The 25,956-nt window shown below is 43.9% G+C and overlaps 2 protein-coding genes across 2 annotated transcripts in view; both read right to left on the reverse strand.

Moving 5' to 3' along the window:
• Positions 1-11,542: 11,542 nt before the first annotated feature.
• Positions 11,543-13,988, reverse strand: LOC127471168 (tetratricopeptide repeat protein 30B-like). The gene has a single exon (XM_051787837.1). It carries the CDS (start codon positions 13,917-13,919, stop codon positions 11,919-11,921), a length of 2,001 nt encoding a protein of 666 aa, XP_051643797.1. The 5' UTR covers positions 13,920-13,988; the 3' UTR covers positions 11,543-11,918.
• Positions 13,989-15,151: 1,163 nt separating this feature from the next.
• The window catches only part of PDE11A (phosphodiesterase 11A), a 128,164-nt gene continuing 117,359 nt past the window's right edge, over positions 15,152-25,956 (reverse strand). The window contains exon 20 of the mRNA XM_051787836.1: positions 15,152-20,147. Within this exon, the coding sequence (XP_051643796.1) occupies positions 19,986-20,147 (162 nt within the window). The 3' untranslated portion in view covers positions 15,152-19,985. The remainder of the gene's footprint in view (positions 20,148-25,956) is intronic.

The following is a 25,956-nucleotide window of genomic DNA, read 5'->3' on the forward strand; positions in this document are numbered from 1 at the left end:
GCGCTAGATGGAATAAACAGCTGTGGCCAGAAATAAAATTCCTGGCAGTTCAGCAGCTCTGGTCCTCCTTCTCCAATACTACAAATCACCAGGGGGATTTCCCTAACCCCAGCTCTCTCCAGCAGCTCTTCAAAATCACCAGGCAGCCCCCACCACAGGGTTTTAACTCCTGAATGCTCATATGTATTGATTAGATTTCCTCGATAAATCCTTAAGATATCATGATTTAGAGCTGAATTATACACTCCACACCCATTTTTCTCATCTAAACCAGCACATCATTGCCTGCATTCCAGCTGGGAATTTCCTCCTGGTGAGGGAGACTCAAGCAGTGACCAAATGTAGGGGTGCAACTTCAAAGGGAACAGCACAGAAAAGGGTGAACCAAGGGATAACAAATTTATTTACTGTAAATGAGCATAGAAAATGTAAAATCTGCCCTGGGGTACAAAACTTGCAAAACTTTGCTAAAATCATGAGGTTTCTCAACACCTTTGTCAGCTTCTGCTGTAACAGCCCTATAAAAACCAAGGTGGATGTCATTGCTGTATGATGAAAGCTATCTCAACTAAGAAGATAAGCCCTCAAAAGCAACTAAAAGGTTGCTGAGACCAGATATGTATGGAAGGCTGTCCTGATGTGGTGAGCTGTACGAGCATTGCCAAAGTCAAGGGAAATCCCATTACTCCAGTGTCCACCCAGTGACTGTATCTTGCTCTGGACTTTGTCCAACTGGCTTGTGAGGCTTGCTCTCCTCTCATCCCTCTGTCTGTCCCACTGTCCTGTGCCCGGCTGGTGGTGTTGTCTCATGTAAAGTCCCATCTCAGATTCAGATGTCCACGCAAAGTGTGTGATGAGACCATTGTATGCTTCCTGAGTATGTAATGAAGGGCTCTCCTTGTGTGTCATGAACTTAGGCTGTACTGGAAGCCACGGTTCCCCTCCTCATCCCCATGCATTTTGCCTCAGTGCTCTGCTGCCACAACTGATGGTCATGGATTTGGTGAGATGAGCTCTCTAGCATTGCATGTAACAGCAGAACAGGCATAGGAATAAACAAATCCCAATCTGTGTTTCATGACAGCACCTCTTTTCAAACCCACAATCCAAGGATTGAAGAAGAGAGGGTTTAAGATGGGCAATAGACTAAGCTCAACTAAGATATTTAAAATGCATTGCCAACAACCCAGTACACTCAGCATCTCATTTCCAAGGCCCAAAGCAGGAGGTGATGGTCTGCTCAGCGGGCATTGGGACCCTGTTGTCTGGCCCTCGGAGCCATAGCCTAGGCAACTCCTTGCCCTGCAAGGGGTAAGCAGCCTTGCAGTGCACTATGCACCCCCTGTGCAGGCGTGCGCTTTCAGGTGGTGTCTCAGCATGCCATATCCTAAGGTACAGATTCCCAAGGATATTTGGGAACCTCTTGCTGAAATGATGAGGCTCAGGTGCCTACATGCCATGCAGATCTTGGCCCAAGGGTTTTGTTGCTTCATCTGCAGTTGCTTCACCCCTGTCCTTGGGCTAGAGAGGGAAATGGCAGAGGTGGCGTGATGATCATTGAAAGCCACTTCTGCACGCAGAACATGGCCTCAGTGTCTGCGTGGGTCAGGTCTGACTTCCCTATCCCCAAGGATGGGAGAAGGGCTGCTGCCCCCTGCACTGGGGGCCATCCCCCTACTCAGGGCATCCCTGTGGGTGTCCCTGAGCAATCCCTGCTGGGGGCTGAAGGAGTGGAGGGGAGCACATGTGCAGCAGCGGCCAAGCACCAGTGTGGCAAGTGTGTAATCCAAACCTGCGCTGCATTTGGCCTTCCCTGCTTATGAAAGTTTCTATTTTTCCAACAGGCTGTTCTTCCTTATGCTATTTATAGTTCAGTCTTCCTCCTTTGCTCTTTCTTTCCTGTCACACCCATGCTGTACTTGTCCTCACTTCAAATCCTGAACATGCACCTCTGAGCAAGCTTCCAGGCTGTGGTATATTTTATGTGCCTTTATTAGCTTCAAAGCTGGAGTGAGATTACGTGATGTCTAGATTCCTTGCAGTCAAACTTAATATCCTGAGAAATGGGAAATTTTACTGAAATCCTGCAGAACTGGCCAGGGTGTGGGAGGGTCCATCCTGCTGTTTCTGTGCCTGTGTTGTTGCCATGGATGTGCAAAATTATTCGGCTTGAATTTTTTTTTTTTTTTGGGGGGGGGAGGAGTGGAAAGGGGTGATGTCATTTTTGTGTATCAGCATGGGTGGGGCAAATGCCCTTTAGGTAATTTTGCCACTTCCCAGTTAAAATTAGTGCGAAGTTGTGATGAGAACCCAAGATGTGTAAATTTGAAAAAACCTGTGGGGAAAAATTACGGTGAAAACATGTTGCATGAAAAAGGTATTCAGCCTTCTGAGTACTATGGGAAAACATACAGGAATAGCTGTAAGCAATAATCAGAAGGATATGAAATGTATGCTAGTTCTTAGCTAGTATAAATATTCATTGCTTCAAGGGAGCCAGGCAAGCCAGCATCAGCTGAGGATATTAGCTACGTGTCATGGACTGGAATATTTCTGTGAAAAAGAAAGAAGGTGACTGTTAACAACTGCATTTGTGGGCAGAGCCAAGACTTGGTCCCTTGGAGGCACAGAAGGGCACCCTAGGCCCCCTGCAGCCCTTAAAGACTTTATCCCATCCCAATGCCCTTGCTGTTGCCAGTGCTCCTGCTTGGCTGCTCCCAGTCTGAGCTTCATTTCAGATGGGAGAAATGGCACAGTGTTTCTCCCCGGGGAACTCTGCCCTAGGCTCTGCTGTATATGCAAGATGCTCAGAGAGGGAAGGTACTGGAGGGTCTGTATCAGAAGCACTAAGCTGATTCTGAGGGCTGCACAACCACACAGCATTATCCAGCTGCAGGGTTACTGACACACAGAGAATAACCTCCTGTGAGATCCCTGCCTCTGCTCTCTAATGAGGACGGGCAGGCTCTCAGGGAGCAAATGCAGGAGCCAAGAGCCCTCGTGAGGGCAGTGCCAGGCTTACTCCACAGGTTTAAAGTAAAACTCCCACTGACTGAAATCTGTCACAAATCCTCATTAAATGGAGATGCATTTATTGTTAGTGTTATAGTAGTGCCCAGGAAGGCTCCTACAGGATTGCATCAGATTGCAGGGATTCAAACGCAGGAGGTGAAGAAAATGACAGTCAGGAAAATGTGTAAATGAATCTGTCTTTGTTCAGTGTCAGGAAATTAATGCCAGCTTCTTAAGGCATGGGAAATGACATTTGTTGCCAAATACACACTGCTCTGGATTTCATGGGAATAATTATGACAGTGAAATATTTTCTTAACTTGACCTTGGGCCGCATACTAAATGGAAATTTTAGTAAAAATGTAATTTTCATTACAAATGCAAACTGAGACACAGTAACCTATACCTATGGAGGATCTGGCCTTACAGACCCTGCCCCTGCTCCACAGGGCCAAATCCTGCTGTCACTTACATTGGTGTAAATCAGACTGTATTTTGTTGAACTGCATGGAAGTACTGGGGCTTGTTTGCTCTGGGTAAGTGTGAGCATAATTTAGCACTTGGTAAGGACAGTGGCCTCGGGAGGTCAGTGATATCCCAACTGAGCAAATCACCAGCTCGTTTGGAGCTCGCACAGGAGCACTGTAAAGCAGAAAAGTAGTGGTGAGGCATAAAGTTTATCCCTGTGGCATCCTGGGAACATGGGATGGGGCTTTCTTGAAGTGTGGTCTGAGGTGACACTTGGGCATGACAGAGTCCTAACCAGAATCTCATCACTGTCTGCAGACAACCTACTGGAGATAGCAACCCCCTTCTGAAGGGCTGAGCACATATTCATCAACAGCTAAAATGAAATCTCAGTTTTTGTAGCTCTGGTTTGTACTTCTGGATGTTTCCAATGTGTTGATTACCAATCCAGTCATGCTGTTTGCATCCTGCTTCTGACACCTCCTTACATTCAAATGAAGAAACAGTTATTAGCATTATTACATATTTCTTTGTAAGAGTTCTCACCCCAGATTAACACCTGATGGTACTAGGTTTCAACAAAAACCAGAATGACAGTGCCAGCAAATAATCTGTTTTGCGTTCTCATTCTGGGCTCATTTCCCCCAGTTTAATTCAAGAATAACTTTAGAAGAATAAAAAATATTGTAACACTCTATCACTAGAACAGGACAAGAAACCTGGACTCAGATCAGCTTATATTTTCATCGGGAAAAGGGAGAACATCAGACAGGAAAAAGACTTTAGGAAGAGAAACAAAATGTCACAGCCCACTTTTGGTTTACTTTTCTTCAGTAATTTTATGGCAGAAATATTAGGCAATCATTGTCACATAGGTTGCCTTCCTCATCATCCTGAGCCAAGGCTGATTACGTAGGTTAAAACTCAGAATGAAAGCATTAGTTTTTTAGGTTTCTTGTGTAAATATACATATATTTGAAAAATGGAAATTAGAGAAATAAATTTTGCAAAACTTGGTCCAGTCTTAAATTGCTGGAGACTAATACACATCCTTAGTGTTTTCAAATGCAAAAGATAGGAGGTATCTATTTAATGTGTCTCCCTAGGGAGGAATAATCTGATTTCTAACATGAGAAAACACCAAAGCCAAGGGAGAGACCTGCTGTTACTCCATCACAGAAAAACATGTTCCTTTGAAATTTCATCAGCTAGAAAATCAATGAGTAGGGTTTGGGATTTCATAGAGGAATTTTACTGTTTTTTTTTTTTTTCAGATCCAAATGATAAAAATGCTATAAATTCTATCTTAGACTCTGCAAGTGAAAATTTTAAGAGATTATGTGAGTAAATCATTCATCCCTTCTGAATATCCTGCTGATAAAAGGGGACCCCTGATGTGATATGTACTGTCAGGTTTGAATCTGAAGCAGAGAATTTCTTTCAAGTTCCCTTTAGGGAATCTGTACATTTTATGCTGAATGTTAGGATCACCTCTCCAGGCATAGAAAGGAAGCTAGAATGAGACCCTAAAGCCATAGAGAAATTATCAGAAAGAAATAAACTGATTTCCTTTTTTTTTATTAAATTCTCCTGTAACCAGCTTTATAACCTAGCAAGTCACAAAAATTTCACAGTACATTACACACTCTCACTGGCGTGCATTTTGCAAGATCGGGGAGGCATCCCTACGGTTTTGCCCTGGATTGAGCACAAAGGCAGAGGGCAGGGCTCCTGCATCTCCCTTTCCAGAGACGCCATCCTGCTCTAATAGCTTTCCTGTTGACTCTTTCATTGCTATTAAGTCTTGTTACCAGCATTTCATGTCTTCTGAAGCCCTGATATGATTCCTGTGCAGCCTAAGAGGCAGAAAAGGAGGTGCCACTGGTTACGCTGGGTAAAGCTGTGGCTGCTCCCCACCTCTGCAGGAGAGGTGATTCCTGCCTTGCAAGCGATTGCAAGCATTCAGAAGGCTGATGGGGAGGTGCTCTCCGGCCTGTGAACAACACCCATAGACCAGCTGCGGACAGCTGCGGCGGCGATGTCGGTGCCGTGACTGTCCCTTTGCTACCGCGCCGGCCAGCAGACGTGGCGCTCTGCGCTGGAAAAGCGCGATGTGCGCTGAGCTGCTCCGCAGGGGAAGGGCCAAGGATTTATGTGCTCTGTGAATCTCCCGTCCCTCAGCGCTGATGGTGCTTCTCCATCCCTCCTGCTCCGCGTGGGAGCCGCAGTGATAAATACTATTTACAGAGCGAGAAAATCAGACACGCCACGTCAGAGCCCTCCCGTTCCTCTTTGCCGGCCGTGTGAGCGGCCGTGAATCAGCTGAGGGGCACACAAAGAGCTCTCTGAGGCGCTGGAGAAGTGCAGCTCAGAAAAATCCGAGCGGTGTTAATTTTAGTTTGGAAAACGGCTGTTAGTAAACAGTTCAACCCAACAGGATCTGAGTGTTAGCCAACTGCCTCTGCCCTCTCCCACGGGAAAGAGGGCTATAAAATAAAACCGACTCATAAAAAGCTGTTAGTCAACCTGTTCCCTGCTTGTGACACGGGATGGCAAGGGTCCTAGGGGCAGAATTATGGAGAAGGTAAGCAGCAAGAAATGCTGAAATTCAGAGAAGTGGGCTATTGTGCACAGTAGAAGACAGAATAGCCAGGAGAAGTTCAGACTGTTCAGAGCCAGTGTGTACATTCACGCTACGGAGTTTAAAAGTTTGTGATGCTGACTGATGATTCCCATGTTCCAGAAGAAAATCTGGCACCTGTGTTTTTGATTTCCCTCTCCAAGCCGTTCCCAGTGGAGTGGCTGTTGGGACATGGGTATCTCCATGGCTGGGGTTGTGCTGCAGGAGTAATCCTATGCTGTGTGGACAGGAGTCCTCAGCCCCTATGCTCAGAGCCAGGGTGGGCAGTGTGGTTGCTGGTGGAGGCTGTGCCTTGCCAGGTCCAGGTGCAGGATCAGGATCCCCTGCTGACTTTTACCTCTCATTGTGCAAGAGACACTTTCTTAATGGGCAGCAGTTGCACCATGGTAAACATGGGGCTAGCTGTTTTCTAGGCAGCATTTTAAGTGGGTAGAAACAAGGAGTTTTGTTACTGAATTTGTAGCTTTTCCAGTACTTTCAAGAAGATGCTCTTGGATGGCTTGAAATGGCAGTCTGTGAAAATGGATATTTTCTAAGGTGCCAGTTTAAGACTCATTGAAGTCAATGGGAACTTTTTTATTTGTTTTCCTGGGCTTAAGTTTGGGCTATAAACTACAGTCAATTTAGGGGAAGATCCCCAAACATAGAAGCATTCTGGACTGAATGTTGGGTTTGGCGAGGTCTGCTTTGTGACTGGGCTTTATTAGTTAAATTCAGGCAAGGTCTAGGAAAATTATGCTGATTAAAAGGTTCTTTGGAAAATGAGTCCAAATGTCTCTATTTTTCTACTTAATGGAAAAGCGTTTGCCAAAGAACAAGAGATGCTTTGCTGAAAATAGAGCCAAAAAGTTTGTCAGTACTTAAAGCCTCTTTTACTTCATTTAGAAACTGTTTCTTTTTGTAGGTCATGTTGTCAAAATGAGGTGCAGAGGACTGCAAAGCAACTGTTTGTTGTACCAGTTACGTCTCAATATTTCTCTGCAGTTTCTTCCAACCTGTGTGCATATTTACATTGCTGTTTATATATTCCTTATATTACTGTTTAGCAGCACAGTGATTGAAGCTGGGAGGATTTTAACACTAATTTACTTTTCACTGTTTCCACACTTGTGTAAATCCGTCCTGTCACCCCTTAGGACACTGGATAGGTTCCTTTCTGCTGCTACTGGCATTCATTGTCCATGTTCCCACATCAGCACAGAGCGACTAAGCCACATGTGCCTTGTCAGAAAGACCAGCCTGTCTCTTGTGAAAGCTGATGCAGCACCTCGTGCAGTCACCAACAAAGGTGGACACCACATGAGCATCAGCGCTGCGGGCCCTGGCTCAGTGCATCAGAGGTTCAGCAGGCAAGGCTGGAAAGGACAATGCACATCTTTTTCACATCACAGCATGTAGTTCATGGAGAAAGACAAATGTGAATACCATCTGGTGTACCAAGAACTAGTCCACAAAACACACTTTCTGCAAAAACATGAAGATGGGCATTGTCTCAGGCATATTCACCCCTAAGAAGAAGCAGGATTTAGCAGAGTACCAAAATATAGAGGTGGTTTTACTTGCTGAAAGGTTAAAGGGAGATAAAGGAAGAGAAGACTTGGGGGGGATGACAGGAAGGATCTTTCAGTGCTTATCTTTCAGCCCACACAGCCACGTTATCACATCAGTGTTCTGAATCTGAATTAGTCAGGGTCAGACTCTTCTGCCTTTGCTGGAGACTAAAGCCAATATGGATGTGTGGAAGTTTTGAACTCAGGCTTCTAAAATAGGACGTTATAAGGAAGATACTGTGGAACAGGCTGTTGAAATCAGTTTTTATTCTTTTATGTAACCTCACCATTTCTAGAGAAAAACCATTCCTCTCCTTGTTCATCTTCTAATAGGGCTTGTTTACCCAGTAGAAACATCTGCTAGATGATTCTAGCAGATTGTGGCATCCACTACCTGTGTTCTGATGATGATGATGTCAGCAGACATTTGATTAACTACAGAAGCTTGAGCACCAAGGGGATCCAAGGTGGGGTACAAAGTAAATCACGTCTCAGGCCCTCCATGCCCTCCCGTTCCACCTGCCAGCACAGGTGGGCTGCTGGCAGAATGGTAGTTTGAGGCCTTTGCTTGTGCAACATGTGCTGTGATTACTGCAGGGGCAATCGAGACAAAAAATGTGACTACTGCAGTACAATACAGCTTGTCACCTGCAACACGGGTGGCAAGCCCTTGCAAGGTTTGAGGATACTTTTCCTAAGATGCCCTGTAAGGACAAGATGCAAAAGAGCGCAAATAAAATCCTGGAGATTGGCCTCTATATGGCAGTGATGTACATGGGAGGCATCTTGGGCTGCTCACCTTTCAGATACTGATGCCCTAACAAAGGGCTGAGGGCTTCTTTCCCCTTGCTCCCAATAAAAAACTCTGGATGCTCTTGCTTAGTAATCCATGCTTATCTGCAGCTGTTCGCCTGCTGCAGGCCCTGGAAATGCGGCCAGCCATTTCTGTGTGGTGTTTTTTGTTTACATTCTTTTAAATGAAAACAGTGATTTTTGGTTGGGACAAAAGAAGGACTGTGCTAGCTTAGTGCATTAATTTAGGTGGATTTTACTAAATTTATAAGACACATAAACTGTTATTTCCTGTTTTCCCTTCTCTCCAAAAATGTATGTGCTTTCCTTTAAAAATGTATTTTGAGTGTAAGTCACATAGTGATAACACTAAATGTGGTATAAAGACGGTAATAAAAGTGGTTGTAACATCTATATATTTTTCATGACTGAAGTGCTCTGCAGTGGGAGATGCTCTAAATTCCTGCTTGCCACTGGAGGAGGCAACACACTTATGCTGCAAAAGGTGTCAGCTGCATGACTGCAGAGCCCAGTTCTGCTGGGCACAGGACAGGCGGGCAGGCAGGACAAATGAGGGCTGGGGTGTCTGCCCTGGTATGTCACTGAGGTGGGAAGGTTGGGTGGATGTTGCTGAGGAAGAGGCTGTGGTGGACAGGGTGGAAATACTGCTGGAATGGAGAGGACACCCCAAGCAGAAGCATCTGTTAATGCAGCAGAGGAGAAAGAGCCTGTCCTGGGCTGCCTCCTGTTGTGCCTCAGCTCTGCCACTTCTCCCTCTCCTTTCAACAGCAGAGGCCTCTCCACATTGCAGTCATGGTGTTCAGCATCACCGAACTTGCTCAGAAACCATGGGTTGTCTGGGTGTGCAGTGTACTCGGTGAGGAAAAGCACATAAAAGCAGAAGGAAAAGGGAAGAACGGGGGAAATGCTGCTATTGACATTTTCTCCTGGCTTTTTTTGTACCTCTGTTGTGTTGCAATAGGATGAAGCAAATTCCAAGCATGCCGGCTGCCCTCTAGCTGTATCTTCTGAAATAGCCACAGCTTGCACAATTCCACAGCCATTTATGGGGACATTTTTTCCACTGGGAGCATGGCTGTTCTCCCTTCCCACCCTGCGGCCGAGGGCCCGGTGCCTTCCCCGGAGGCTAGAATGAATCAGGGGGTGTGTGCCAGAGCCGGCTGGCCCTGTCGCCTCTGCCTATTTGTGGTGGATCCTTGTGGGGCCATGGAAGGCAAGGAAGAGATGAAGTGCTTGGGGCTGTGAATCCTGACAGCAGTGCCCTCATGGAAGTCACACACTGGCTGTATGGAAACCTGAGAGCATGTAAGCATCACTAAACAGCCATGAAAAAGTCTATATTGCTCTCAATTAGAGGGATTTCAACCTTTGCACAGGCACGAATCTGAAAAGTGAATTTTTTTTTAGAAGTCCAGTGACTTTTACAGAAATGAATATTAAATAAAGGGCATTGCCTGTTATTGCACTTCAGATGCTGTTAGGTGGTGTGGCTTTTAAGACCTCTTTTTTAAAGGTCATGCTGTTTATGCTGCATAATATCTAATACAATTGCACTGTAAATTAGAAAAATGCTTTACAGCCTGCTGCTGTGCTTCATGGAGGTGAACAAAATTTGAAATCACAGGTCTCCTCCTCGTGGGGAAGCAGTTGTGGGAAATATTTAATGTCAAAATAATCAGGGGCTTAATGGCCTAGTGATGAGCTATGGAGGCCTCTCTAGGACACCTTGCCACATCTCCTGCCTGCTCTCTAGAATATTTTCCCATTCTTGACACTGTTAAATTTGATTTTGCTTTACTGTTCTAGGAAGTTTTGGGTAAACTGTAGCATTACCTAACCCACAGCCATTTCCTTTAGCTGCACACAATATGCTCAGCCCTGACAGGTTTCTCTCCAAACAGGTAAAAGTTGACTTTCTCTATGTTGAAATGGCTGCAGGCCTGTCAAGTTACTATATATATAAACTCTCTGGAAGGATTAATATTCTATTCCTCTGTAGTAGCTTCAAAACTTCAAAAAAGGCTGTTATCTTTCCTTCCAGGTAAACTACACCATAGAAACTGGATTTTGAGGGACATGCAGCATGATTCCAAAATTCTCCCCTGACAGTTCTTCAGGGAATCAGTGTCAAAAGCAACCAAATGAGTTAAAGCCACAGATCTTTGATCCTTATTTTAAAAACTTCATCTCACACATTTCTTCAGAAGGCAGAATACACAAAAAGGAGAGCAGCCATGGGGCACAGAAACAGTCTGCATAAAACCACTGGAAGGTGTTTTGGTCTCACTTCACTGTGGAACATATAATATGGTTGAAAAGGGATGGGAAGACTGTTGAGAAAACACACTGACTGATGGCAGTGTGATGGACATGCCAAGTAAGGGAATTAAGCAAATAAACAGAGTTTCAGAGAGGAATTGAGAGATGCAGGAACACAAGGAGAAAACTAAGCAGCAGATTTCTACCACCTAAGGGTAGAATTGTAAGCCTTGCATGAAATGGAAGTTACATGATGGAAGTTTGGTGGTTTTTTGAGAACTCTGGAAAAAAACATAATTTCACATTCACAGGGTCTCTTACTAGAGACTGGTATACCCTAAGAATGGTATTTGGATTAGAGGGGCTGCACATGGATGACTGAATTACTAAGTAAGCACTTCCTACCAAGTAGGTTTGCAGGGCAACAGCTGCCACCCAGATGGTGCAGGCACAGGACTCTGGGGGTCTCAGAAGCTGAGGGGCAGCACTGAGCAGTGTCTCTTAAGTCAGTTATGTCCAGCCATAACAAACTTTATTGCAAGGGTAGATCTAAACTGAGGTACCAATCTAACAGAGCCTTCTTGGATTATATTGCTGGTCCCTGTATTAGGTATAGAATTTGCCAGAATACTCCTGCATTATTACTGAGTTAGCAAAAGACACTGTTCATGTTTGTAGAACTGATTTTTTAATATAAAGCCATGTCTTGTGTTCAAATATACAATCAACGTGGTCTGCAACATATTAAAAATACCTTGGAAAAAGCAGAATAAAGAAACATTTCACACATAGGCACAAATTACAGAATGAAAACAACTGTTTCTTCAAACTCTGTGCTAGAAGAGACAGATAACACTTTTTTTTTAACCATCAACCAATGAAAAGAAACTTGGTCTAAATTTCAGAAGGATAAAATATTGTCTTACAGGTGAAAACTCTATATTTCTATAATGACATTCTTGGTCAATACATCTTAAGCTGCATTTAACATGACAGGTTACTGAGAATGCCCCTAGTTATTTGATGCAGGTTAATTTAATGAAAATATTCTATTTTCCACTGAATGCTGTTAAAATACAGCATGAAATCTTTAAAGATTTTTGCAAGCGTGAACATCACCTCACAAGTGTAAGAAAACAACAAAGTTCTCATTTCTGCTGTCCAGTTAACACCATCTACTCAGCCCACCCAATGATCTTATACATCAGAGCCCTCAAAAGCCGAGCTTCATAGGTGACCGTGTTTTTCCCACTGTGCATCCTACTCTCTTCCAGGGGGTGCTCAATGACAGCTGGGATGTTTCTCCCATACAGCTCACACTGCTTCAGGAACTGAACGCACTCCTGGATGACACTGTCACGCAGCATGATCATGTGCTTGGACATGTTCTCCAGCAGGGACAGGAAACACCGCTTGGCGTAGTACCACGTGTCAGTGCTCAGCTTTTTGTTATACGGCTCCAGACTTTTAATGATCCTTGAAATACCAAAGTCATAGTTTCCCTTCACACAGTAGAGGGTACCAATGACCAGATTGACAATGCAAAGATGGTAGGTGTTTTTATCAGGATTGTCATAGGACAGCTGCTCTTCTGCCTTCTCGATCTTCCTCATTAGTTCCTCTGCATCTTCATTCTGGCTCGTCAGGATGTAGGAAACGCAGAGATTGGCTAACACAATGGCACTGACATTGAGGATGTTGTCATAGTGCTTCTTAACTATCGGCTCATAGAAGCTGATAGCCTCTTTGTACTTGTTCTCTTGCATGAAGAGCACATGAGCCACGTTGAGCTTCCACACCTCGTGTTCCTTGCAGAACTCCACCGATTTGCGGAAGATCTTTTCCACCATTGTGTAGTTCTTCATGTCCCAGTAAATCTTTGCTTGGGCCATCAAGACAGGTACATATTTATCCAGAGTCTCATCATACTCATTAACTGCCTTTTTTAGAGCTTCATCATCCCAGTTTTGCCTAGCTTCCTGTACCTGCTTTGTGAGTTTTCTCAGCTGCTCAGTCATTGTCCCTGCTAAATCATCTAGCTTGTGGAAAGCCTCCTCAGGGGCAGTTTGACAAGTGATAATGGCATCCAAGAAGTTGTACAAGTAAGGTGTGAGCAGTTTGTAGGTCAGATGGGTATTCTCTGCCAGCACATCAGCTGCCAGGTCGTAGTACTGATGCTTGCAATAGAGGAGTAGCAAGTTACCAAAAGTTTCTGGTGGACAGGGGTTCTGCAGGAGGAGAAACTGTAGCTTCCCAAACCCTTCAGTAGGCTGGCTGTCCATGTTCATCAGCGCTTGGTTGTGCAGCGTGACAGGATCCAGCTCCTCCTCGGCCCTCGGGGGCATGTCAGTGAGTGCCTCCTGGGCCGCCCGCAGGTTGCGCAGCTGGTACTCGATGGCTGCCTTGAGGTTGAAGGCCTCCACCAGGGCCGTGCGGTGCAGGAGCAGCGTGTTGCCCACGCTGCGGACATCGATGCCCTCAGTGGTCATGCCCACACTGAGCTCGGGGTGCTGATGGATGCCGTGCTTGATGATGTCGGAGATGTACTTGAGGGCGGCCGGGTACTGCTTGGCGGCGTAGGAGCACAGCGCCATGTTGTAGGACAGCTCCGGGCAGTACCCCAGCACCTGCATGGCGCTGCTGAACTTGGCGCTGGCCTCCTCGTGCCGGCCCTGGCGGTACAGCAGGCAGCCCAGGTTCACCTCGGCATCGGCCCGCTCCGAGGGCTCCTCGGCTGCGCTGGGGCCGCCATCAGCGGCGGCAGCCAGCTCCTCCTCCACCAGGCTCTGTGCCGCCGGGAGGTCGCCCTGGGCGTAGTGCACAGCGGCCTGGAGGCGCAGGGCCCGGCGCTGGAAGGCGGGCACGTCCAGCAGCGGGCTGGCGGCGCGCAGGGCCTCTGCGAACAGCCCGGCCTTGTAGAGGGCCTGCGCGTGGCACAGGCGGTACGGGGCCAGCTGCGGGTGCAGCGCCGACAGCTGCTCGTAGCACTCGGCCGCCGCCGCGAACTCCTGCAGCTGGTAGTGGCAGTAGCCCAGCAACGAGAGGCAGCCCCGGGAGCGGCTGCTCTTCTGCAGCCCGCGGCTCAGCAGCGACACCGCCTCCGCGTAGCGCCCGCCTCCGATCAGCCCGTACACCACGGCCGTGTGCTGCCCGTCGGGCACCGGCGCGGCCTCCATGGCCGGCACCGGCACCGCCGCGACGGGGGCGGAAGGGGAGCTCTCGCTGCCATGGCAACGGCGCCGCCGGGCCGGAAGCGGGTAGCTTCCCGTTGCCATGGCAACGGCGCTGCCGGGCCGGAAGTACTCCCCGTGCTGGCGGCGGGTTCCGCGGTGACATTGCGGGCGTGGCGAAGGGGCGGTGTGAGCGCGGCCCGGGATACCGGGATCGGGGCCGCCCCTCCGGCAGGGGGATGGCGGCGGCCGCTCGCCCAGGCTTGTCCGGCCGCCCTGGTGCCGGTGGGGGCTGGTACCCTGGAGACGAGCTGCGTCCTCTGCGTTTGCCCGCCCCCTTGTGTTCCCCTCCTGTCTCCCGGCCAGATTCCAAACTGGCTCAAAAGAGCTCGAGCCTCATAAAGTCGCTGCCTAGACTGGGACTTTCCCCTCCTTTCGGGATCTCATGCAGGTGGAAACAATAAAGAGTAAAAATCAACTATATTTCTAAATGTTCTGTGACAGTTCCCTTAAGCAGTACGTGGTGTAAAAGCAGGCCTTAAGCTAAACACGCAGTCCGGGAGTGCAGGAAGTATATTATTGCTATCGTGGGCTTTTTCAACCCAAAACATCCTCGTCACAGCCCATCAAGATCCACAGTTCGTTACAGCTGGTGGAAGGCAGGAAGTGTGTTTGTACCTTGGCACAATCCACCGGCTTTCCTGCAGCTTTAAAAAGTAGAAGAAATGATTTCCAACTTTTCTGAAACTATTTCAACAATGTAACTGTGCTTTGGAGGGACTTTTTACCCCATGGTATTTCTACTGAACAGTGATGCATCCAGATCGCATACTGTATAATCTGTGTAATTACATTTGAACAGCTCTGGAAGAGTCACTGTTCAGATTTGGTTTCTGGTCACTCCAAACTGATGCCAAGTATACTAAGTGAAGAAGTTTGGTTTGCTTGCAAGGTAGTGTGTCAAAAATCGTATCTGGGCCACTCAGTCTCACGTGCTTCCAGGACCTTCTATATGTGTGATTCAGTAATCAATAGATACAGCTCTGATTCATCCCAACAAGGCAGTTTCAAAGCAAAAAAGCAATAATAAAGAAAGAAAATCACAGCAAGCCATTAAAATTGTTTTATTTCTTTTAGAGAGACCAATAAAACCAAGTTGTTAATTTCAAAAACATGCTTTAAAAAACTGAATAAGCATAGTTTGATCTACTAAAGCAAACAATAAGAGTAATGGTCTTAAAATGCAAAAAAAGGAAAAGATGCAGAAGTCTTTTTAAAAAGTTACACATTTTGCAAATATGTGGGATTCGCATTAGAACGTACACATGGTACTTCTGTGCATGTGTCAGTTGTTTCCCACAGGCAAAGGTTCAGGGGTTATAATGGTATTCCCCATACAACGGTAAGATGCAGTGGCAACATGCTTATAAATTTGTAATTAAATACAAATTAATCCAAGAAAGAAAAGGTAACAAGCAATATACAGTATGTATTCCAATACTGGCACATTCAAGTGATGGAAATCTCTGGAGTATCTCATTTCAGCTGATTTATACCTCCCACTTCATTGCTATGTTAGAAACCATTTACGTGACTTTACTCTTTAAATCATTCATCTCTTTGAAAAAGCCAATAAGAAAAACCTTCTTGCTCTACATTTTCTTGCCCCGAACATTCAGCATTGGAAGTGTCTGTTAATGTATTTTACATAACCTTGAAATAAACCTGCTTTAAAATTTCACTCAATGCATAAGTGACCTATCAGTAACTAAATTGTTTTAATTTTATGAAGGGAAAATAAGTATTTGGCCTGTAGACTGAAACACTCCTATTTTTCCACTAGGATTACTTCATCTAAATACTACAATTGACCTTAGGCACTGCTGGTTGCAGTTTTCAAAAATAATTTGTGAGTATAGTATTGGCTTTGTTGGTAACTACAGGCACATTATAAGACTGCAGTGCACTCTAAGAAGGAGCAATTAGCAAGGTCACCAGACCAGAAAAATGCAGCTGCTGTACCAAGGACACCATCTGAAGAAATACCTGAGCTAAAATGAAACATCCTTGTCTGCTCTGTGATTACAAAATATACAACTGACCTTCTGGGCAAGACCCCAGCCCTGTAAATAGGGTTGGCTCCATGGGGAGTTGTGTCCACCACCACATGAGACATCCAGTTTAAACTTCTGGGAGCTACTGCTGCCTGACCCTGTGAGACTTTGCTTTGGAGCAGGAGCAAAACCATGTCCTCACAGAAACAGATGTCTACATCTTCATCATGTTATGAAGCTGTTGTCATTTGTCTGTAGGTCCCAGGCTGGGAGAGAATTGTCTGATTTTACTACTTGAACTATGGCCAAAGACACCTTCTGGGAATCTCATTCCTGGGAGGTGGGAAACCCTTCTGCCTGAGCCACAGCAGAGCTTCTACCCACGTGCTCCTTGCCTGGAACAGTGTTCGGTTTTCTGGTGGGGTCACAGTGTCGTGTTGTAGGGGAGCACTTTAATCCAGAACGGTGTACATATGAGCCTCTCCTGAGCTCTTCCACCAAAGCCTGTCTGCTCCGTGCATCTCCCAGGAGCGATGCAGAAATTGGGGCTGTACCCAGCAGGCATTCTTGGCTCCGTGCTAAGCACATATAAGGGGATTTGGCAGAAGGGCAGGAGACAAGACCACCAATGTGACTCCCCACAGGCTGGTGGGGAAGATGCCTCTGCAGTTCAAAAGCCTGCTGCAAATCAAGGAGGATTTGAGTGTCAGGCTTTTTCCTGATTACCCTATGCAATTCTGTGTTTGTTTTGTTGTTTGGGTTTTTTGGTTTTTTTGCAAGGAAATGTTTATTTCGGTAAGTGGTCTCACAGGTGGGAATCCTGAGTGGAATTACTGTTTGGCCTGAACCATCTTTGAGGATAGGGAGGAAGATCCAGATCTTCTCCTGAGCATTTTCCTGGTGAAAAAGTGAGGGCTGCTGCCTGGCTCCCTAATTCATGGGACTAAAAACCTGACTGAATTCAGGTTGCAGTTAGCACAATTCAGTAGAACACCTAGAAAAAAGGCATTGCCATTGAACCAGCTTAAAGCACCTTTGGGGAACAACAAAGCCTGTGTGATCCTATGGATAATCTATGTGCTCATCACATTTTAGCACTGGAATTGTAAATTCTAGAGGCCTCATTTAAGGCCAAATTTTCACTAACTGCTGGAGCAAGTAAGTGGTTCTTTGTTGCTGATGTGTTGGGCATCTTCAGGGGAAGGCCAAGCACATGCCCTCTAATTTGTCCTCACCTCTCGTGGACCCATGTTTTATATGCACTCACAGAATTAAGCCGATTTCAATGGGTTTTTTAATGTCTCCTTGTTCAGCAGGCAGGGAAGCAAGTAAAAGATGTAGAATGAGATTAAATGATCTACACAGTCATCTCTCCTGCGCATATCTTGGAAGAGTTTGGCAAAACTGACTGAAATACTGCGAAATACTGAAAACCAGATACGATTTCTGTCTATCAAGCTTATGAGCAGTAGCTAAAAAGTGGTTTCCACCATCTTAAAATATAATAGGCTTGGAATACATTTCTTAACTGTACTGCATGCTTCCACAAAGAATCCTCTTTTTCTCTCCAACAGTTTTTGTTTTAAAACATAATGTAAGATTTTTGTTTGTTTAGTTTCAGAGACCAAATGCTGTTCTGAGATGCACTACTGGGCCCCCCGGTTTCCTCAGGGCTGCTTCGTTTCGCCTGAGAACAATTTGATAAGATCGAGCTGTGTGCTCTCATTTTCTTCCTTGTGATGGAGGAGCAGAACCATAACATTAGTCAGCAGTTTCTGAATTTTGACCCACAATGGCAAAGATACCAAAAGACAGGAGAAATAGATGGAGGCAATTACAAACAGTCACTTGATTGATGGTTGACATTGTTAGAGCTTCAGCTGTGTGTCAGCTTGCGGTGGTGCCGAATCCCCATCCCTGCCGGTGGGTGTTGCCATGGGCAACAGTGCACTGAAGCCAATAAAAAGGAGAGGAAATGAGGGGAGACTCAACCTTCGGGGAGGCTGTAGGGTATGCATTATAAATTATGTTATACTTAGCAATATGCAATACCAAAATTCAGGAAATCTGTGTGTACCTGCCAGCAGTACTGTTGGTTCCTAGTATCTGTTTCTCCCATAACGTATGTATTCTAAGTTTGTATGGCTTGCTGCTTACTATACTGTGTCTGTCCTTATTCAGAGAAGAAAGAAGTGGTAAAAGAATAGCAGAAACATTTCCATTTGATGCATGTACTTCACTGCTGTGCAGTCTGCATTTCTGGTCCTTCCTGCTTCTTTCTGCTAGAGAAAGTGATGTGGTTCTGTTGTGCACTGACAGATTGGCTCACAATGCTACTGAATTTCCAGCTATTGTCCTACACACTGTGGTTAGAAGCACAGAGCCTTTTTGTTTTGCTGTGTTTCTTTTAAAGAAGTGATCAGCAGATTTGTTGTTTCTGTTTGATTGTGAGACAGATGTAGTCAGCTTTTCTAAGGCGCTAACGACTCACTTTCCTTGGAAAGGAGGAAAGCTCTTTTAGCATCTGGTCAGCTGGGCCAGGTTCTGATTTCCATTAAGTTGGTGCCAGTTCAAGGTAATTCCAGTGAAGTAAATGGAATTTGGCACAGGTGTAAAACTAAGCTGAATTCAGCTTTAATTTCTGCTGCCAGACAAGCCTATATTTAGAATCCCATTTTTCATAGAGTACAAAGGCTTTCTCCCCCCCCATGAATGGGCAGTCGTTAGCACTGCAACATGACTCCTTTTGTGTCCGGTCACGAAGCAGAGAAAGCACCCTCAAATCATAGATCACAGGCTTGCTACACTAGTGATCCTTGCACTAATAAAAAGAGATCAACTTTCAGGTAATACCAGGGGTCATCACACAGAACTGGGTATGTTTGGTTTTGTGACCTATCATGTTTGATTAGATTTTTATGGACACCTTTACCACTGATGGCTACATGTGAGCCTTGACTAGAGCAGTGCTAGCTGTAGTAATAGCATCTGAAATTGTACTGAAAGACCTGCAAGAGAGTAAGAGGTAGTCAGTCCAGTGTGATGATATTCTTCCTCTCCACCATTTCAAAATATTAATTTCAACTGAAAATTATACAAGGAAGGTTTATCCGTGGTCCACTTTTTAATGTAATATAAACCTGAAGCACAAGGCAACAGATTTCCTTTTTTATTTGTACTCTATTTTCATAAAAGCCCATTAATCTTTTCCTTAGGGGACACTGTAATTTAAAAAAAATGAATGCATTAAAAGAGCATTTTTTAAAAGAAAAAAAACCCACTCTAAAATTACCATGCAATATTTTGCCCTTGTGCAAACTTCCCCTTGCTGAGAAATTTGCTGCTCTGTTAATATGAATTTCTCTGGGAAGAAGGGACAGCTTGGTGCTTTTAAAGATAATAAAGTTTGTTTTTAAATGTAGCAAAGGTAGGCAATTCTAAAAGCCCTGATCAATCACTAAGAAGCTTTGTTGTAAAAAAATACTTCTTTAGAATACAAAGCAGGCTTTTCAGAATGTTCAGGCTTAAAAGAGGAGGGAGAGTAGGAGAGGAACATCACAAAAGCAGGCATAATTGATTCATAACATGTACTGAAGAGATGCAAAACAACAATGTAATTACATACTATTCTGTTTTGTGCAGCTCCTTGCATATGAATTGGCCAGCTTGCATCCCAGTTCTGCTCTGTATTATTAATTTTATTAAGATGTGAGTTCTTATATTTCAGTCTGTTGTCAGCTTTACGGATTTTTACAGCAGCAGTTGAAATGTAGTGGAGCTGAATGAACGCTTCTTATGTTAAGTCTTCCGTGTCTCTCCAGATACCAGTGCAATCTCACTGCAGGCCTTCCTTTCAGTCCCACTAAACCTCACAGTAAAAGCAAACTATGCTGCCATCAAGATAATATCCAATCAATTAAGCATGTCTGCTAAAGCATTTCTTAAAAAATGTTGGGTCTAAGCTTATGTAAACCTTTCAGACAGCTCTTATTGTAAAGTGACACTGATATTTGCAGGCTTAATTTATGTCTTTGAGAGACATTGTAAAGGTAGAGGAAAAGGAGGATGAGGATGTCACCTGAGAAGGAAGTCTTTTTTGGTGCAGCTCCTCCCATTTACCTCTATTTACTGCCACAGAGTCCAGCATAGGCTTCAGTTTCACATTCAGCTTCACTAGACACTGAAAGAAGATTAAAAAGAAGATGAATGAAAAAATATTGACAACTCCTTTGATGGACAGTACATGGAGTAACAGGGTAAAAAAAGAGTTTAATCTGCACCATGCCCCTACCCTCCTTGCCCCCAGGTGTGTACATACCTGTGTAGGTAAAGGTTACTGTTCTCAGTGAGATCTTTTCATCTATCTCACTCATTTCACCTGAGGCTTTAAATAAGCCATCAAAAATGTAAAAAAATTCACATAAGATGGCAGAGTTGCTGCTCAACTACTTTAGCTTTCTGGTAATCTGTATCTGTAAAGATAGTCCGTTTGAGGAATCCCTGTGCCTGAGGCTATCTGATTGCTGGCATCTAGAAGCAGGAGTTCCACTGGTTGGATAGGTTGGACAAAGCTGAAATAATCTCCCTAGTGCTAGATTATTTTTTCCTACAGATGAGTAAACCACAACAGCACTGTGCTTTGCCAAACTGGCAAAAAAAAAAAAAAAAAGAGTGTGTGTGCTCAAAATAAAGAAAAATAAATGAGTTTTCCTTTGAGACTGCACTGAAATCACCTTTTTTGTATATACCCAGTCCAAAGTTCACAGAGGCCAGTAAGAATCTTTTATCTGGTTTTATCTGGCTTTGATAAAGTTATGTAATTCCTGCATAACTTTGCTAGAAGTTTATTTTACCTCCCCCTTTAATATCAAATGCTTATGTGAAAAGACCATAAGTGCTTCACTTGGTTGTATCTACATTAAAGAGAGACAGAACCTCATTAACAGCAGCACTGCATGTGAAGAAAGGGTTAACCAGTTACCTCCCAAGCAGTCATGTAATGTGTCCTTTCAGGACAGAGGAGTATTCTTCTTTTTCAGCTTTTCTGACTAGCAAGAAGTGGGGTTTGCTGAGAGCTGGGCAGCATGTTTACTCTGACAGCAAGGAAAGTACGTATTTGTCATTTGAAAGAAAGGGTTGGTGCAAGATTAAAGAATAAAAAAAAGACAAAGAAGACAGCAACAGTTCCTTCTGCACTTCTAAAAGTGCAGAAAATTATACAGAAAAGAAAGGAAAGGGGAAGTAGGTACCTTTGCAGTTGATAATTTTTTGTTTTAAACAGTAAGGTTAACAGCAACTGTTTTAAATGGTCCCCAGAGCCCAAACACCACTAAAGGACTGGATTTTTTTTATAGCTAGTCTGCAAGCCATGGGAGCTTGGCTTGCTACCGAAGTAAGTCTTGGTAGATTTTTAATTGAGCTATTATACGGTAATTAAGGGTTAATGGCCTGATTTTAAGATGTGCTGAAAACTTGCAATTTCAGTTGACTTCAGTAGGAAATATGAATGCTCAGCACTTCTGCAAAATCATACCATGAATAAGAAGCTGATTTGTGTGGAACTCAAAGTAAATCCATTTGAAATTATTTCCTCAGAATATGGCACAAACTGGGCAGATTATTTTGCAATGTTGGGCTTGGGGTAAGAGGCAGAGTTCACTGCACTCCCTGCCCCATACAGTATTGCTCATTGTGATGGTCATTCATTTGACAGAATGGATGCGGATTTTTAACATTCCCATCACCATGCCTCAGAACTCTCAATTTTTCTCTCTTTATTTCAGACCATTGTGAAGTCCTTAAATCTGATATGGTGGAGTCCAAAACAGAGGAGCATTAATACATTATAAACAGCTGAAAATACCTGAAAAGCTCACTCCTGTTACCATTAGCACCTGCATTACCACTGCCAGCTCAGTGTCGAGAGGTAGCACATTAGACACTCAACTCTTGACAGCAACTTATCAGATCCTTTCTGTGCAAAGCCAGTATCCATCCCCTGTCAGTTAAGCTCATTGGTATTTTCTAAATCTTGAAAGGGTTTTCGTGAAGTATTTTTCCAATATACACTTTAAATTAAAAAAAAAGTAAATATATATATATATATATATATATAAACACACCCCTGGTGGTTAAATCAGTGTTTAAAAATCAGCATATTTCAAATCTCTCTAAGTACAAGGATGGTGTTCTGCACTCACACCCTGTCAGCCCCAGGATCTGTAAGCACAACCTGCTGTACAAGCTGTTCCTGTCATAAATGCTATACCAGGAACCTACACCAGCTACAGGCAACACAGAGGAGACGGAGCTCACTGGGACAGCAGACTCTGTCTCAGTGTGGCTCTGCAGCTCTCGGCTATGTCTGTGTCCTTTTTGTACCCTTTTTTTTGCCATGACTGACCACAAGACCATGATGTTTTCAAGACCAGTGCCAGGGAGCAAACACAGAGGTCTGGGCATGACCTACTGCTGTGCCTGGCCCTCCAGGCCTCGGCATATGCCATGCTCTTGTGCGAGGAGACAGCCCTGTCACATACAGTGCCAAGGGGATTGTGAGTGCTCGAGGTGCTTACATCAATTAGCTTTGCATCAATACAGCCGAGAACAGAAGCCTGAGTAGGTTAGGAATGTATACAGGACCCCACAGTTCTACAGTAATCACTGTTGTCTTACGAGCTGTACACATATTTTAAATCCAAAAGTAAATACACATATATTTCTTAGCAATACAGACTTAAGTGCACATTAGAGTCTAATAATCCAAGTGCAAGAGAGGCCACCAGGTAAATAACAAGAATGGTTAACTACTAACATTAACTTTGATGAAATTTATTACAAGGAGTATTTAAGAAAGAATAAACCATGTCTTTGACATTAATTTTTACCATAGAACCAGCAATTAATTCAATGGAATACCTACAAAATATATAGTGTAATTTTTAGAAACTTTATTTTGTTACACATTAATTTAGAGTAGGAATACTTGACAGTCCAGATTTTGCACTGGGTCTATAAAATGTCTTTATTCAGACATTGATTTGATGTTTGAACCACTGCTTCTGTATTTAGTATCCTTTCACTTTGGGACTTTTTCATTCTGATCTAGTCTTTTAATTAAACTGACTACTATAATTCCTATGGAAATTAGCTTTTATTTTACTTTTTCCAGCTACCAAAGCATTTCAGTAGGATTTCTCTGATACCAAGTGCACAAATTGGATTTTATTTCTTCTTGAGATGTAATTAAAAACTCATTTGATTACTATATATCTGGCCCTGTTTTAATTATTAAACTCCAGTAATCAATTTGCTTTTATGAAGCTTCTGGGAAATTATCTCAAAAGCAACACATTTTTCTCCCTTCTGGCAGGCTCTCAACCATTTACTGAATTACATTCATAGCACCTGTTCCTGATCCGGATTAAACCACCAATTTATTCCCAAAGCTATTTAAGTTTATTTGGCTGTAGCCTTGTCAGGGTTTTCTACCTCCTGGCTGCAGTTTTTACTTTCCATTTTATTGCAGGAGAACCCCTTGATGTATTGCTCTTCCATGCTACTATTTTTGATGCATGCCTCTTATGAACAGCTTTGCTAGCGATCTGTCTAATCTGGTATCCAGGTTCCTAATGCCTAATTTATTATTTGCCTTACTAGGCAGAGGCTTGGTCTTCAACAGTCTGACAGGGGATATCCCCCCATAAACTCAATAGTTCCAGAAACACCCTTTTTCCTTGTGCCTCCTTGGTGCAGCAGGCAGGCTGTGGGCTGGCAGGCAGCTGGGCTCTGTGCTGAGGGAAGCCCAGCTTGGGAGAGTTCCTGTCTCCCGAGGCCTCAATGTCCACTTGCAGTCCTTCCACTGCAATGCAGCTGCCTTGCTACACAGCCATAGGTACAGGATTGGTGACCTTTCCCATTTTATCCCCTTTACTGTAAAAGCTGTTCTTAGTAGCAGTGATAAAGCATGGGGGAGGAGCAGTGTGCACTCCAGCCTTAGGAAAAACCAAGATGTGTTTCCAGTTCCCTTCTGCATCCATATATTACCTCAGATGCGCAACTAAGCTGTTTGTCAGAAAGTTACTGCATAGCAGTGACTTTTCCTTACCATCTTTAATTATTTACGTGTCTTTTGGGACTATGTACTGCTCTGCCCACAGCATCCTTTCGCAAGGTGTAGCTCCACTTATATGAAAGCTCCTCCAGCACAAGAAAAGGTTAAAGACACTTCATCAATATATTATGTGCATCTGGGAGAGGGGCAGGGCTGCCTGAAGGAAGAGCTCAAAGGGGGGAAGAGCATGAGGTACTCAGAGAAAGCTATTTATGGGAGAAGGTAAGGAGGGGAGAGTAGTGTTGGTTTTTTTTCTTGTGTATAGAGATGTATTTCTTAAGCGTATTTTGCTAGATAAAGCATAGAGAATGCAGAAATAGTAGCAGTAGCAGCAAACCCCTGCAGGGAGAGGGGGATAGGTAGCAGCAGAGGCATTTGTTGGTACTCTGAGTACCAGCCTCCTGGGCTGAAGTGGGGTGTGGGGGGAAGAAGACTTAACCTGCTACATCCCATTCCTCTCTGGGGAAGGACGTTAGCTGAAACTGCCAAGATGCAGCGCAGATGTGGCCAGAGGCTAAACTATTGCTAAAGCAAATGCAACATTTTGTTGTATTCTAAGACTGATACCAAATATTTTTAAAGAGGAGCACAGTATGTCCTAACTTACAAACACTGCAGGACCTCCAGCGTATATACTTTTCTTTTCTTCCCCTCCCCACCAGAGATTCTCATCCAAATATTGACCAATTCTGACCTTGCTTAACTTACGAGCTTTGACAAGATTACAGCTCATGAAAGTATGGTTGCAGGGCTAATATTTACCATATAAATTCATTTTTATGACTGAGCACATATAAAAAAGTTATAGGTCTCAGTGTTCACTCTACTTTTGAACCCAGTGGTTTCTAATGAATCACTTTTATTATGTAGGCAGTTTCTGAGTTGGAAGGGAGGACCAGTGACCGAGAAGCCATAGGGATAAATTCAGACTCGGTGTAAGCATATGAAGCATTGTTGAAGTCAAGAGAGTCATGACCAGTTACAGCAGAGCTGAATTGAACTCCTGAGTTTTGCTGAAGTGGCTTTCACGTGAGAATACATAGGCCAAAGGTGAACCATCTATCTGAATGTCCTTGAACTTCAGATTAGTTCAGATAAAAGGGAACCGGTGTTGCAGACATCCACAGATCTGATCTTCATAATACTAATACTTGATGGAAGTTGTTTTGAAAACCTAAAAGTATTTCTGTATACATGCCCATATACTAAACCCAAAAAGACTGCTAAATTTCCACTATCTGTAGGTAGAATGCAGAAGATAAAGTGATATATAGAAGATATAAGGATTAACCTCTATGAACCCTTGATTGCGTGTGTATATGAATTAATTATTTGCCCTACCAATTCAGGACTGTGTTTAATCATTATGTTCCAGAAAAAAATACGGTATTTGTGAGGGGGTTGAGTTAATGAAAAAATAAAAATAAAATTATTGCAATCTTCTAATGGTTGAAGTTTGTTTATTCCTTCTATGGCTTACTGAGGAAGGGTCCAGGTCATCAAGTACATAATGCATGAGTGCATTATTTTTTCATTTCTGCCAGGGAATTTTTTTCTGATGCCTAAAAATGTAATTAGATGAAATGAATATATTACTAACTTTCCTGATAGAAAACAGGAGGGTTTTTTTAGCTTCTCTCTAAAAATTGTTAGTGGAAGGAAGCCAGTTGTGACTGGAAAGGGATCTAACACATGCATCAGTGTTCAGCTCTTCCACTATGAATTAGTGTTAAGCTTCTTTCTGGTGAAGGTATGCTAGCAAGAATAATACTGTACTCCTTTGTAAGTAAACATGCATACTAGAGAAAGATGATTATAAGTAAGATTCACCACTGGTAAAAATGTGCCAGGTACTTCAGGGAGGAAAGTATGTACA

This window comes from Manacus candei, unplaced genomic scaffold, assembly GCF_025592945.1.
Source record: "Manacus candei isolate 608988 ecotype Guabito, Panama unplaced genomic scaffold, ASM2559294v1 h1tg000023l, whole genome shotgun sequence".
NCBI lineage: Eukaryota > Metazoa > Chordata > Aves > Passeriformes > Pipridae > Manacus > Manacus candei.

Bases quoted from the DNA above. Each gene is read 5' to 3' on its own strand.
- LOC127471168 (XM_051787837.1), bottom strand. From the start codon at position 13,919: ATGGAGGCCGCGCCGGTGCCCGACGGGCAGCACACGGCCGTGGTGTAC.